Source organism: Onychostruthus taczanowskii, unplaced genomic scaffold (assembly GCF_017590055.1).
Source record: "Onychostruthus taczanowskii isolate IOZ18803 unplaced genomic scaffold, ASM1759005v1 scaffold3, whole genome shotgun sequence".
NCBI lineage: Eukaryota > Metazoa > Chordata > Aves > Passeriformes > Passeridae > Onychostruthus > Onychostruthus taczanowskii.
In genome coordinates this window covers 20,786,406-20,800,079 of record NW_024500349.1, presented here as the reverse complement: position 1 = coordinate 20,800,079, position 13,674 = coordinate 20,786,406, and the positions used below count along the sequence as shown (strand labels likewise).

Below are 13,674 nucleotides of genomic sequence, written 5' to 3'. Positions count from 1 at the left end.
AGTTTTGTAGGGAAGGCCTTGGATAAAACTTTTCACCAAGTGAGAAGGATTTTGGGGGTCTTGGGACGGGGGAAAGTATGAGATACTAGCAGGAATTTCCCAGTGGGATGTGGGCTGGAAAAGCTGAGCATAAATGCAAATACTGAATGTTCTCATTTTCTGTTTTGTTTTCCAGACATTTATAGTACTGAACAAAGGGAAGACAATCTTTCGATTTAGTGCCACTCCTGCCTTGTACATACTTAGTCCTTTCCATCCAATCAGAAGAGCAGCAATTAAAATTTTGGTACATTCATATCCTTTCTGTTGATTTTCCTCCTCATGTATTTTATATGGGTTTTAAACACAGATGGATGGAAGTCAGAAACCATTTTATTTCATTAAGCTGTTTTAAATCTTCTGGCTGAATTTGCATGCACAAGCAGAAATGCACTTGGATTTTCGGTTTGTTTCATTTTATATTGTTATGTGAGCTATAAAAATGACTGTATCGTACTGCTGGCATCAGATAATGTGAACTGCACTGGAGAGTCTGGTGAGGGTGAGTTTACTCAGGATTAAAAGATGGGAAGGGACTGATCATCTTTACTGAAGGGAAAGTGGGAGTAGTACCTCAGAAAGGAGGGCAAGCAGGGGAAATCTGCACTGATGGAGAGCTTTCCTACCAAGCATTTCAGCAATCCCTCCCAGAGGTAAAACTCTGTGACAATGTCTGCAGACCTGATTTAATTTTGAACTGCTGCAGATCTAATTTTTTTTTTTCTCCTGAAGCAGAACATTTCAAAAATGGTTTTGTCGATTCTTTCCCAGTTTGTTTATTTGAATGTTTTATCCAACAAAGAGAAAAGGCAAAGGCTGTCCTGCTGGACCTTGCAATGGAAGGGCAATGCCTGATTTCCTGTAGTTCTGGTTCTGAAGTCATGCAAGACAGGCTGCAGTGGTTGGTTTTGGCTTGTTTTTTTCCCACAACCCCAGAAACATTATATTCTGACATAGTCACATTTCTCTGGAAGGCCAAACTGACCCAAATGTTCAGCTTTGTGTGAACATTACTAAAAACACACCTTTTTTCATGACTTGGCTGCTTTCTCTAGGGTGCACATGGGAGACCAGGCAGTGATAATTCAAAGAGTTCACATGCTGCTCTGATCATTCCAGGATGTTTTAGTGATGGAAATCCCTCATCTGCTCATGTCCACCATAGAGAATTAATAAATATTAGTTAGGTAGCATCTTAGAAACATTGGTTAATTATCAAATTTCATGGAAAACAAATAGGGAAATAAATTAGATTCCCACTCCATAGAGGGAGGAGAAAAAAAAAAAAAGGTGATACTATAGATACTCTATCAAAAGGAAAAACAGGTGAAGCTTCTGATTGTAATAATTCTATGCAAAAATGAATATGTGTTATCAGCCAAGATATTATTATGGTTACTAAGAATACACTGTAGAATTCTGCAGAGAGATGAGCTGGTGGATCAGATTATGTGAGCACACAATGCAGCACATGCTGCTGCATACCTAGAGCCCAAGCAAGCTTTTTAGGCACAGTTACCTCAGCATTGCTGAAGTTAATCAAGGTCAATGCATTTGCCCAGGTATGGCTAAGGGAAGAATCTGAAAACTGAGCTTTTTAGAAAGAAATTGAGAGTATTGCCTCCAGCTTTGAAAGCCTGTTCTGTCTTCTCTTCCCTTTTTTTCTACATTGTCTGGTGAAGCCAAGAAGTCACAGGAATGTGTAGCACAGGAGCTACACCCCCTTGGTAGCAGTCGAACAGAAGATAAATAAGCAAGAAATCCTTACCAGATTACTTCCAAGGATAAAGATCATGGAGGAGAGCATTTAAAATACCTGTCAGGAAAGGAATATGGTCAGATAAGGAGTGTAAGATTTTGGGAATGGCATGTCTCAATGCAAACATAAGTTTAGCTCCAGAAAGACAGAAATCATCACCTCGAGTTGATCATTTCGAGAGATCCAACAGCTGAATCTTTGGCAGGCACAGGCAGGAGACAAAAATTCCAGTCCCAGTGAGACAATGAAGGTCCTGCATTAGGCACTGATTTGTTTTCTGTCAATAAAGTCCTTTTGTATCAACCTGAAATAAAAAGGCCAAGTGGCTGAGCAGGCAGTCAATATCCCAGGCAGAAAGGAGCCCAAACCCGCAAGTACTGAAGCAGATAATATCCCAGACATGGACCTGGGAACCAGATCTATCCTCTTGCGTGACTGTAATCAAGCAATCTTTATTTTCCCCAGGGCAAAAGCCTAAAAGGAGCATTAGCAAATGGTGCCCTGTCACGTAAATATCTGTAGCAGCTTCTTTAGTGGATGCCATATTTCAATTTCCAGCCATTGAGTGCACCATGAAGGCCAACAGTGGAACAGAATAGAGAGGACAGAGTAAAATCACCCTATAAAGAATCTGGGGAGGGGTCACATTTCCTGGTTAAGTAGCTGTATGTGGAGTTCTTCCTCTGAGATGTCTGGGAGGATAGATGCTTTTTGTTCACTGCTCATCCAGCCAAGACTGAGAAGTCCAGCCTTTCAAAAATACACCCTTCCAAGGGGAGAAACTCCCACAGCCTCCTAGTAATGTTTATTACAACTAATAATGTATCTTTAAACCCCTTCCAGGTATTTCTCCTCTTATTCAGAGTCTGTGAGGCCTCATGGATGGTTCAGGGCCCACATGGCTGCCCAGAAGGTGGCCCTGCTCCATTCCTGTCCTGAGGACATGGGAAGTGCAGGATTGTATCCCCAATGGGATGAGCAATTTTTGCCTTCTGCATCATTATTAGCTGTTATTAACATCTTTATTAACTATCTCCGCCTTTTAATGAGATTAAAACACTGGTAACGTTACTCTGATGCCCTGTGTTTAAAAGACTCCTCTTAGTTCTTCTTGCCTGCAAGCCAAGGACCATTCCGTGGTGTCCTTAGTTTCTCCAAGCAGTTTGCTAGCCTGTATAAAATCTGTAGCAATAGTAATTTCTGGTTTTTCTAGGTTTTATAGCTAGTTTTTCTCACTTTACCACTGATCCAGGCTGGAGGTTTGGCAAAAATTACTTCCTTGGTGCTAGAATTATGGATTCTGATGCATCAGAAAAAGAAAAATAATGTTCTTACAGAATTTCCAATCTTTGTCCATATTTTCTGCTTGCAGATTTCCTCCCATCTTATTTTGCACACTTTCCATAAGGCAAAATGAGATCTTGTGAAGCACCAATTATACATTCTATTCATTGGGACTAACCTTTGCTTGCACATATTATATGTAATTTGGCAATGATCACCTAAAGAGCCTCTAGTATTCAGTCTGCTAATTAACAATTATCCATCATAATGAAGTCTAGAATAGAAGTATGCTGCGTTTGACTCAATATCTTTGTGCTAGGAGATAAAATTTATAACTTTTAGAATCGGTTTGTGCAAAGGCTATTCTGTAACCTCAAATTGGAAATAATAGGTTTAATTTATTGCAGAAAGAACCCTGATGAGTAGCTTAGTATATTTAGTTTGTAGGCTTTGGAAAATTTGATTTAATAGCAGTTCTAAGATAGGGAATAGACAATGCTGTTAATACAACTTATCTCAGTTTTATCTTCTTTGCTTTGTCCTTTCTGAGTAGATCATCATTATGGACTTTTTCTAATCCAAACAATTGCATTCGATTTCAGGTAGGAATGCTAATTTTCATTCTGTGGGGATTTCTGTTTTCTCTTTCTAATTTAACACAGACCACTAACTTTGGTGTGTAACCAGCTGAAATGTATCACTCTTTCATGTTCTTTGTAGTTTTCAGCTTGATGATGAAACCCAGATTGAATTTGTAGTGTGTTTGTTGTCCCAGAGCTGACCCTTATGTTTTCAACCTGTGTTCTCTGGTTTGTTCTCTTTTGTGCTTGAATAAGGAGGTGATGACACCTGCCTTTAAGTGAGCATTTAGGAAAGCTGTTAGTTCAGTTTGTATCACAGGGAAACAGGCATAAAGAGATCAAACCAGTGGCCCTAAATTCCAATAGTGGAGTTTATTTGCTTGGAATTGAAATACGCTATCTTTTTTTTGACATGGTCTGAAAATAGCTCTCTGGTTTCCTGTGCTTCATCCACAGCATTTCACTGGAGTTGAAAAAGTAATCCAGTGTTTTCTAGGCTACTGGAACTTAATAATTATGTTAACAAGAATGACAAAACTTGGAGAAATAGATCTGAAGCTGATGTGAGCAAATGTGAGTGGTTATCAGACATCCCTCCCAGCCCTTCAGTAGGAGGTGTTGGCCCAGAAGTGGAAGATGTTTGTGAGATGAGCAGTCCCTGTGAGTTCAATTACTGCCTTCTGTGGTGGCCCTGGGGAATCCTCAGGTTGGTTACTACCAATTTAACCTTGCAGTTGCTTATGTGGCCCATTGGAAAACGTTCCACTCTGTATTCAGCAGAGATTTTGGCTCTGCAAGAGGATAAATTTAATGCAAACAATTCAGGACATACGTTTGAAACTAAATCCTTCAATCACTATTCTCAAACAAAAAGTAGCACAAACAGAATCAACTACAGAGATGAAAAAAAACCCAAACCAAACCAAACTTTTTTTTTTTTTTTATCTTAAAAAAAAAAGAAAAGGAAAAAAAAAACTATTTTTGGGTTTTACTTATATTGCCTGGGAAGGGTCCCTGCCTGTTGACTGAGTTGCAGGCTGTTTTCCTTTGCCTAATCTTCTGTAGTTACATTTTCCTGGTTGCATGGGGCCAGTTATTGATGCAGGAGAATCTCATCAGATTGTGTAATTTTTTTTTTTACAGGAAGTGGCATGTGCTTTTAGAAGAGCCATCCAGTGAATTATGTTTTCAATTTCAGGAATTTGATTTAGGGTGCTTCTATGTTTCAGCTTAGCAGCAAAGTGTGTGAAGGGAGGTTTGTTTTAGCCTCCAAGCCTGGGAGGTTTGTTTTAGCCTCCAAGCAGGGAATCTGGTCCCTCAGCAGAGGCAGAGAGCCCTGCAGACCAAGGCAGAGGCAGAGAGCCCTGCCTGTCCCTCAGCAGAGGCAGAGAGCCCTGCAAACCAAGGCTGCCTATTTGCCCAGCAGGTTTGCAGACCAAGCCTTAAAATTAGTGCTCTGAAACTCATACTTGCTTTTGGTGAAACTTTATGCTGAAAGCGAGACCTCAAGCCCATTAAAGAGATTAGAAAGACCAGATTTGTAACTTTCCCCTACTGCCTGAGAAATGTTTCAGGATGAAAAATGAAGTGGGAATTTGCAGACACAGGTTTTTCTGTGGATACTTAAATGAGACTAATCCCTCTTTTCATACAAAGTTGTGCACCTATGCACATTGTCATCTGACTAACACAGCTGTAAATTTGGGGTATTGTGCTTTCAAAGGACTGCAGAGTCAGTACATTTGTTTACTGTATGAAGTATGTTTAAAAGATGTAGGAAAAGAAGAAAAAAGCAGGGAAGGTTCCCTCATTTTTCTATATTTATATAATTATTTGTCTCCAAATGCACTTGCAAACAAATGCTTATAGTTCTTGAAGCAACTTGGAAATTGTGATTGAGCTGTCACATCTTGTGTGAAAAGACAAAAATTTATGAAGTCTTGTATCAAATGCATTGTTTTCCTTAATTTGCCTCTTTACATTGTTCAGTATGTTTATTATGTGCACTATTTTAACTAATTGTGTGTTCATGGCACAATCAGAGACTCCATCATGGAATAAATATGTTGAGTAAGTATCTTTACAGCTGTCCCATCCTCACCTCATCCTTCCTCTTCCTTTTGTTGTGTTCTTATTTGCATCTTGTTTGCTATTGTCTGACTTCTTTCCAGCAGTACTGGCTGTGGTGTCTGTCCTCTCAAAATGTTTTTCCAGGTAGTTGTTTCAGCCTGTGAAAACTCCCTTAGTAAGCAAACTAAACGTTTTCAGTCCATGAATCTCATGCTTATTGCCAAAGGCACCTTTTATGCTTCCTCTGGATGAAATCAAGTATTGAGGACAATCCTGTTTGAAATTTGTCAGCCTTCCACAGTTCCCATGGAAGAGATTTGATGCTTGGACACATCAGAATAGGCTGATGGAGCTTAAGTTGAATTATTTCAGAGAATAGTTCCTGAACTGACTTCTATCCTTGATCTGAAACTTAATGGAAGAGAAAGTTTATTTTGGACTGAGCACAGCATGAGAAGTGTTCCCCTGTAATCATTGGCAGGAATACTTTATGAGCATCAAATTATCTGGGAATACATCTATGAGAATTCCTGTCTTTTTAGCTTGATAAGCCTTCAGGAAAAATTGCAAAAGTTCTGCTTGAAAGAGGTTATTTTTTGGTGTTGTGGGTTTTTAAATTAATTTTAAAAAAGGTTAAGGGACTTCAGTGAAAAGAAAACCCATTTCATTTCTTTAAGTTGTTTAAAAATATTCTTTTTAGAAACAGATACCAGATGCACAAGCTAATCAACCTACAGTGCATTAAACAATTATTTTGGCTCATTGAACCAATCAGAACACACTTTTTATTTTTGACTGACATATGATAAATGCCATCTGCTTCTTCATAGCCTGGTGGTTGGTCTACTCAGGGCTGTAAGAAAAGACTTAAAATGCCCTTATTTAGGTTCCATAAAATCATGCAGGACACATCTTCTAGGCCATAAATTACTAATTATAGGCAGCACTGAACCAAATATTTCATCCCATCACAATAACATCCTAATCCCAGGATGTTTCATGTGTAGTGGTATGTCTGTGGCTGTCCTTTCCCCTGATGTCCTTCTCCTATTGAAGACTTTCATAACCATTGCCATGATGTTTTCTGCTGAATCACAGACATCTCATCCACATGATGACCTCATCAATATTTGGCCAGTTGGTGTACAGCTGGAAATTCAAACATTCTGGAGGGAAATGCCAAAAATGATAATATTGTGTGTTCTGCAAGCAGGAGAGTGTGGATGATTTTATCAATGCATCAAACAGAGCATGCAGAAAACATAGAGCAGAAATGCAGATGGACTCATGCAGCATGGAGTGAATCCTTCCATGTTTCCTCTTCTCCTGTGTCCCCTCATATCTCTTAGCTTTTCCTCCTCAAGTGCATGGAATGAAATCAAAGTCAAGTACTTTGGAGGAGCAAAATAACCCAATGAACTGTAACTCAAATTGATTAATATTGGATTTGGAGAAGATACATTTAATCCATTTTGTTCTGCTGTTTCAGGGACTCACAGGGGATAGAAGAATAACCTTGTTCAAATGTGTGTCCTAGATCTTCCTTTAAAGCATTTTCCTTACCATTTTGAAAAAAAAAAAAAGTAATCAATTCAACTTTCCCCCACTAATTTTTTTTTAAGAATGCTGACTTTTGTTGTTAAAGAAGCTGTTCAATTGCTGGAGGACTTTGCCCGATCCGTTTAGAACTAGACGATGATTATACAATCAATTAAACCCATCTGACATGCTGAATAAATACAAGTGCTTTATCATTTTAATGAGCTTATGTACTGTTAAGTATTTTTTTTTAGTTCTTTGCATGTGTTTTCTGTGTGTATTACTAAATACACATGCTTAAAGAGACTGTCACATGGGTGACCTATATTCGAAATACCAGAGCAAAGATAAATAAGAGCTGTAAAAAAGTTGGGTACAAGATAATGCTCAGGTATATGGTCAAAGAGGAGCTGTGAGACACATTTAATGCCCACTGCTGCACCCAAACTGTCCTGCTAATCCCTATTTTAAGATGAAACACACCGAAATTTTATAACCTGTGAGTAGCACTACGCTGTGACACGATGGCAGGAGATCATGAGATTTGTCACTATCTGTGTGTTTGACCAGTTGCAGTTCAGTGAAATACAGCTAAATATATTTTATGCACAATGTTCTTCTTTATATTGCCACCTTCAATCACTCACACCTTTTTTCTACCAAACAGGAATCTGAACTGTTACTTTTTTTTTTTTAATGTGTAATGGCACCAATTGATGTTTGGGCACTGAACAGAAAACAGAAGCCAGTGTTTCCAGTGACAGCCCTTCACATCATGACTTACGAGATTTGTGTTTTAGTGGATTTGAGGTGTTTGAGGTTTTTTAATAGGCTTTGGTGTCATCTGCATCTTCATTAGGAGAAAAGGGGAAGGGAATGCCCATGGTAGACACGAAACATTTATTTATTTTGTTAAGATATGGCCTAGAATACCCAGTCCATTGGGCTGGGTGTTTCAGGCAGCAACATTAAAAAAGAGCTGTTGTATGCCCTGAACTCTGTCTCTGATGGCAGGTAGAGCCCTAGGTGAGTACAGATCTCAGAGCTATAAATCAGAGGCATTACTGTCCTCCACAGAGATTTGGCTAAATTTTATTACAAGCGTCATCTTTATTATGAAAGGTAAGATCTATGTTCCAGCCCAGTCACAGTCAAGAGGCTGTTGGTAACAACTTAATTTACCAGGGGAAAAAAAACTAGCCTTGTGTCTCCTTTACTGTCAGGCAGGTAAAAATTACTACATACAGTAGTCATGTGGGAGTTTTTAAATTCTTTTTCAGTGAGGGTATTTTGTTGTTTAATTCTCAAGGCTGGTGCGATTTGCAGGGATAGTGAAATACAAGGGAAGTTGATGGAGAATTACCCTTTCTAGCTGATAAAAACCAGTGGTGGCACTTTTTTAATCTCCAAAATATCTTGGGCAGGAAGAGAAGAGAGGTATGAATGGAACAACCACCCTCCTTTCAACTGGAAAAGCATAATGTTGCCCAGAGAGGTTGCGGACTTCCATCCCTGGGAGTGCTCAAGAGCAGGTTGGATGGGTCTCTGATCAGCCTGGTCTAGTGGAAGGTTTCCTGCTTATGGCAAGGGAGTTGGAATGAGATAATTTTTAAGGTCCCTTCCCACCCAAACCATTCCATGATTCCCTAATCCACTCTGGCAGAGGTTCAGAAGTCCCATAGCCCAGCTTTGCAGCGTGGTGTCCGTACTTGACTTAATGAGTGAGGATTCATCAAGGGACACCCCGTGCTGGAAATTGTCTTCATTCTGAGGCTGTCCCCAGTATTTTGCTGTTCCTTACCTGTTCCTTGGTCCACACACGAGGCTGTTCATGCACAGCCCAGTGCTGCAGCTGTGACTCACACGAGCAACCCCAGAGCTGTGCCCCTGCAGTTTCAGCTGACTGCTGCTTGCTAATTCTCTGTCTTCCTTGGCCACTCTCTTCCCCAGGTACACTTTCACTGGCATTTACACTTTTGAGTCATTGATAAAGATATTGGCAAGAGGATTTTGCATGACAGAATTCACCTTCCTTCGGGATCCATGGAACTGGCTGGATTTCAGTGTTATTGTTATGGCGTAAGTAGCACTCTATATTTTTCAAGAGAGTTATATGCAATAGAACTTTTTAAATGGTTGTCTGGATGTTTGGTTTTTTTTTCCCTTCACTCAAATTTTACTGAAAATGAGAAAAGGCTGAAGTGTATTAGGATGGAGGATTTTTATCCTGAGTGGTTTCAGAGGAGGAAGTCAGAGGAACTCTCAGTTCTGTTCTCTGAATTCACTACACAATTTTGGAGAAATTATTTACTCTCTCTGTGCTCCACAGAGAGAGCTGTTTGTAAAATATCTGTAATAATATCTGCCTACCTAATGTAGTTTTGGGAAGCTCCAGACCCCTGAATAGAAAGTGTTGTAAGTGTGACTGAATACCCACGTATTTAAATCCCTATTTATACTCTATCCATCACATCATCAGAGCTGTTTTCACGTCCCTCTTTTCATAAACTCTTTTCACCTGGAAAGTAATTATTATTTTACTATAGAAAATTAATTTGTAGTCCTCTGAAACTTATTATGTATCTTGGAAATAGAAATTTGGCCCCCACCATTATATTCCCCTTCAGCTGTATGCTTCTGCCTAGATTGTTAGAGTTCATTGAGGACATGTGGGGTTCTGGTGCTGTGAAGAAGGTGATGGATTTGCAACATCCAGACAGCTAAAAATACACAGGGGTAGAGAAGCAGTCAGCCAGCGCTCACAGGGGACTTAGGGTCAGCCCCAGCTCTAGCCAAAGGCAGAGGTCTGACACTGTCAGTACTCCAGCTAGGTTAGAAATCCTGATTTCTTCATAGTCACAAAAAAAAATTGTGCAAAGAACACAAGAGTGCCATCTTGAACTGAAAGCTGGGAGAGATGCCTGAAAAGCTCCACTTCCTAAACACAGAAGGATCTGATCTGATCACCCTGTTTTTTTCTGCTTAATGATACCTGTATTCAGTTAGGTTAGTTCTTGCTGCCATCTTTAACTCCCATGATTCACAGCATGAACTGAGATTAAAGTGTGTTAACACCAACATCTGAGCTGAGCTCCACGGGCTGTGAAATTTAAATGGAACCAAAATCAGGAAAGAATATTCAACCAAAGTTAGCTAAAGCAGTGAAGTTGAAAGCACAATTCTATTAGGGCACAGGGATCGAGACCAGTATTCAAGGAGACTCTGGATGGTGTTCTTGGTCATGGTTTAGTTTTAGGTAGTTCTGTGAGGAGCAGGAATTGCACTCTTGATCCTTATAGATCCCTTCCCATAGCTTAAAATATTTTATAATTATGTGGTTCTTAACAGCAGAAGCATGAAGGTGTGTAAAACCTAAGTGAACTTCCTCAGGAGCACTCCTGGTTATTTCAGTAGGCTTTGGATCTAAGCCAGCCTTAGGCCAGGTCCTGGTATCTGTTGCTGCATTCCCATGGATTTGGCTGAACTGACATCTGGCCACTATGATAAGCCTTTAAAAAAACAAATCAGTGCAGATGGGGAGAATCTTTTGGAGTTCAGCACACACTGGGTATTTTTTGCAGCTAAACTTTTTCCTCAAGCATTGCTGAGTGCCATTCTCCTTCAACTTTTAGTGACAGGACAACACCACAGAGTCACCATCCTGCTCTCCTGTCTCCTGTCCATCAGGCAGGTGGGAAAAGCAGGGTATAATCATCCATCTGTTTGTGAGTTAGGATGTGAGTTTTTTTGTAGGTCTCAGAACTCAGCACAACGTGGAGAATTTCTGTGCATGGGTTCTCACTTTTCTAGAAGGAAGGAGGTTTCTGACAGTAAGGTAGAAAGGAGCAGAGAAAAGGACAAAAGGAGCCGCAGCTTCCAGCTTTGATCATGAACCTGCTCCACCTCATCTTGTCAACTTGGGCAGAGGTTGAGGCATCTCCCCCAGCTCTGGGGGCATCTCAGGCTGAAATTCAGTCCTGAACAGTCAGAATAGCCCTTAAATTGTCTCTACATCATCTCTGGATGTTTGGGACATAGGGAGCAGGAAAATAAGGTTTGCACAGACCTTGAGGTGGACAGTAATCCACAGGCGAATTTTTCACTCTCTTGGTAGGAACAAGGATTTGGTGCCCACAGGTTGTGGGTTTATCCCTCTCTATTTCTAGACTTGAATGGCCACTCAGTGCTCCAGACCAAGGATCATGAAAAATCCTTAAATCCTTTTCTTGTGAGAGGCTTGGGTTTCTGTGCTTTCTTTCCTAACTACCTTTTGACTTTCTTTCCAAATGGTATTTCACATCTTAGCCAGAACATCCCTAAAACAGGGGGACCTACAGCTGTGAACTATCAGACTTCTTAATATCAAACTATTTTCTTAATACCAAACTATCTCTTCAGAACCAGAATCCATTCCTATTGTTTCTTACTTCAGGGCATATTATACTAAGCCTTTAAGAATGGAAAAAAATAATTGGCATTCAGGAATAAAAAAAAGAAATGGAAAAGTTTTTCCTTGAGCCCACGGGCAGCAGTGAGAGAGTTAAAAGTGGCTGCAATATGATCTTCATGTGTACAATGAAACCTCCTTCCCAAGTATGTAAGCAGCAGATAGTACAGAGACTTGGATAATGGAATCTATTCTGATACGATTTAGCCTTCATACAAATCCAATTTGCAAGTAATTTAAAGTAAGATGGATCACACAGGTAACTCTGGTGTTGTCTTTACTTGTAGCCTGTGTGCTGCCAGAGGTATTTCTGTATCTGCAAACAAAGATGGGCTGGGAGTTCAAAATGGAGGAACCTGATAAGGGGCTGTGAGATTCAGATGGACAGAGGGTTTTGAGATAACAGAAAATATGATTATTTCACTCATAGGTGTTACAGTGGGAAGGCCATCATTTGCTTTAGAGTTGTTGCAGAATAGCTTCTTGTATTCTCTTTTGGGCAGAAACAGCAAAGAAAGGGCCACAGAGAGTCATTTTAAATAGCACACTGGAGAATAAGAAGTGCTGCAGGTCCCTGGGGCTTTTCTGCTGTCCTGTGCCAGTGGGCACAGCCATGGCTTGTGACCCTCTCTGGGGTCAGGGGTGGGTTCAAAGGAAATTATGAAACTGCCCTTGTTTAGATCCCTCTCTCCCAGACTGGTGAGTTCCTCTTTCCAGCACAGGTGAGGGAGAAGTAGCTGTAGCTCTGGGTTGGGAAGGGCCCTGTCAAAATCTTAAAGACAATAAGCAACTCCCTGGCTAATGGGAAAATTCAGGATAGGAATTCCAGTTACTTCTCACTCCCTGGTACAGAAGAACTGGTCAGCAGCATTTTAATTGAAAAAATGACCAAATTAAATTCTAATTGACTATTACAAGTAGCAGTATTATCTGCTTCATATGCTTGATCAAACATTTCTAATGTGTTTTTACAAATCTCTGATCAGAAAAACCATATTCCCATCCTAGTGCTTCTTCCCAAATTATTTTTTTCCTCCATATTTCATGCTGAAGAAGAATTTGGGAGAGAAGCACAGGGTAAAGCTGGGGAAGGAACAGGTGAATCGTTGCCCAGACTCCCCTGTGAGATTATGAAGAGAAGCAACATTGTTCTTCCAGGCTATAATCTGGATTAGTAGATACGGAGAGGCTGCTTTGTCCTCCCCAGTGGCCTTTGGACAAAGGCCACTTAAGCAGGCTTTTTAAAATAACCAGGTGATCTTTTTCTGTAACATTTAGAAACAAAGGCCCCAAAGAAGTAGGGCAGTTGAATGAAATTTTGTAGAATTTCAGAAGTAAAATTCAAGGGTCCAAGATCTCTTTTGTTCTGAAGATACAGTGGTGACTATGGTTTTTCTGTATACTGACTGGGAGGAAATAATTTTGTACAACACTGATTAAATGAAGCTCATTCCATGACTGGAATGCTCCCTCCTGGGAGCATTTAGCATGGATGTGATGAGTCTCCAGGATGACCAAAAGAGGCAAGGCAGGGAACAGCTGGGACTGGTATTTTAATAATAAAGAGTTTTTAGTAGGATGGCGGTTATATTCATTTAGACTCCATCTTCCCACAGCCAAAGGGCATGAAATTGAAATATAAAACAAAATACAATTTAAAGTATCTCTTGAAACCAAAATTTGCTTTACCACAGAACTACAGCATCTTAAACTAAATAACCCAGTCGAAATGTTTGAACTATTTTGCTATGTTGTCCTATATGTAGTTTTCAGAAGCTATTATGTGAAAATTGCTTGAGTATTTGAAGCAGCAAAATAACTCTTAATATTTCCAATAATGTAAAGAATTTTATTTTTTGTTCAACTACATGATGGTAAAATCTTTAAAGTATTTATGGCTGAACAGCACAATAACAGAGTTCACCCAGTTGTTTTAAAGCATGGATGCCTAATAG

At 39.9% G+C, this 13,674-nt stretch overlaps 1 protein-coding gene across 4 annotated transcripts in view; it reads left to right on the top strand.

Moving 5' to 3' along the window:
- Window positions 1–13,674, top strand: part of LOC121337971 (sodium channel protein type 5 subunit alpha-like) — a 215,118-nt gene that overhangs the window by 42,746 nt on the left and 158,698 nt on the right. For all 4 annotated transcript variants that reach the window (XM_041408460.1, XM_041408459.1, XM_041408457.1 and 1 more), the window contains exons 3-5: window positions 176–294; window positions 5,644–5,733; window positions 9,223–9,351. In XM_041408460.1, the coding sequence (XP_041264394.1) occupies window positions 176–294; window positions 5,644–5,733; window positions 9,223–9,351 (338 nt within the window). The remainder of the gene's footprint in view (window positions 1–175; window positions 295–5,643; window positions 5,734–9,222; window positions 9,352–13,674) is intronic.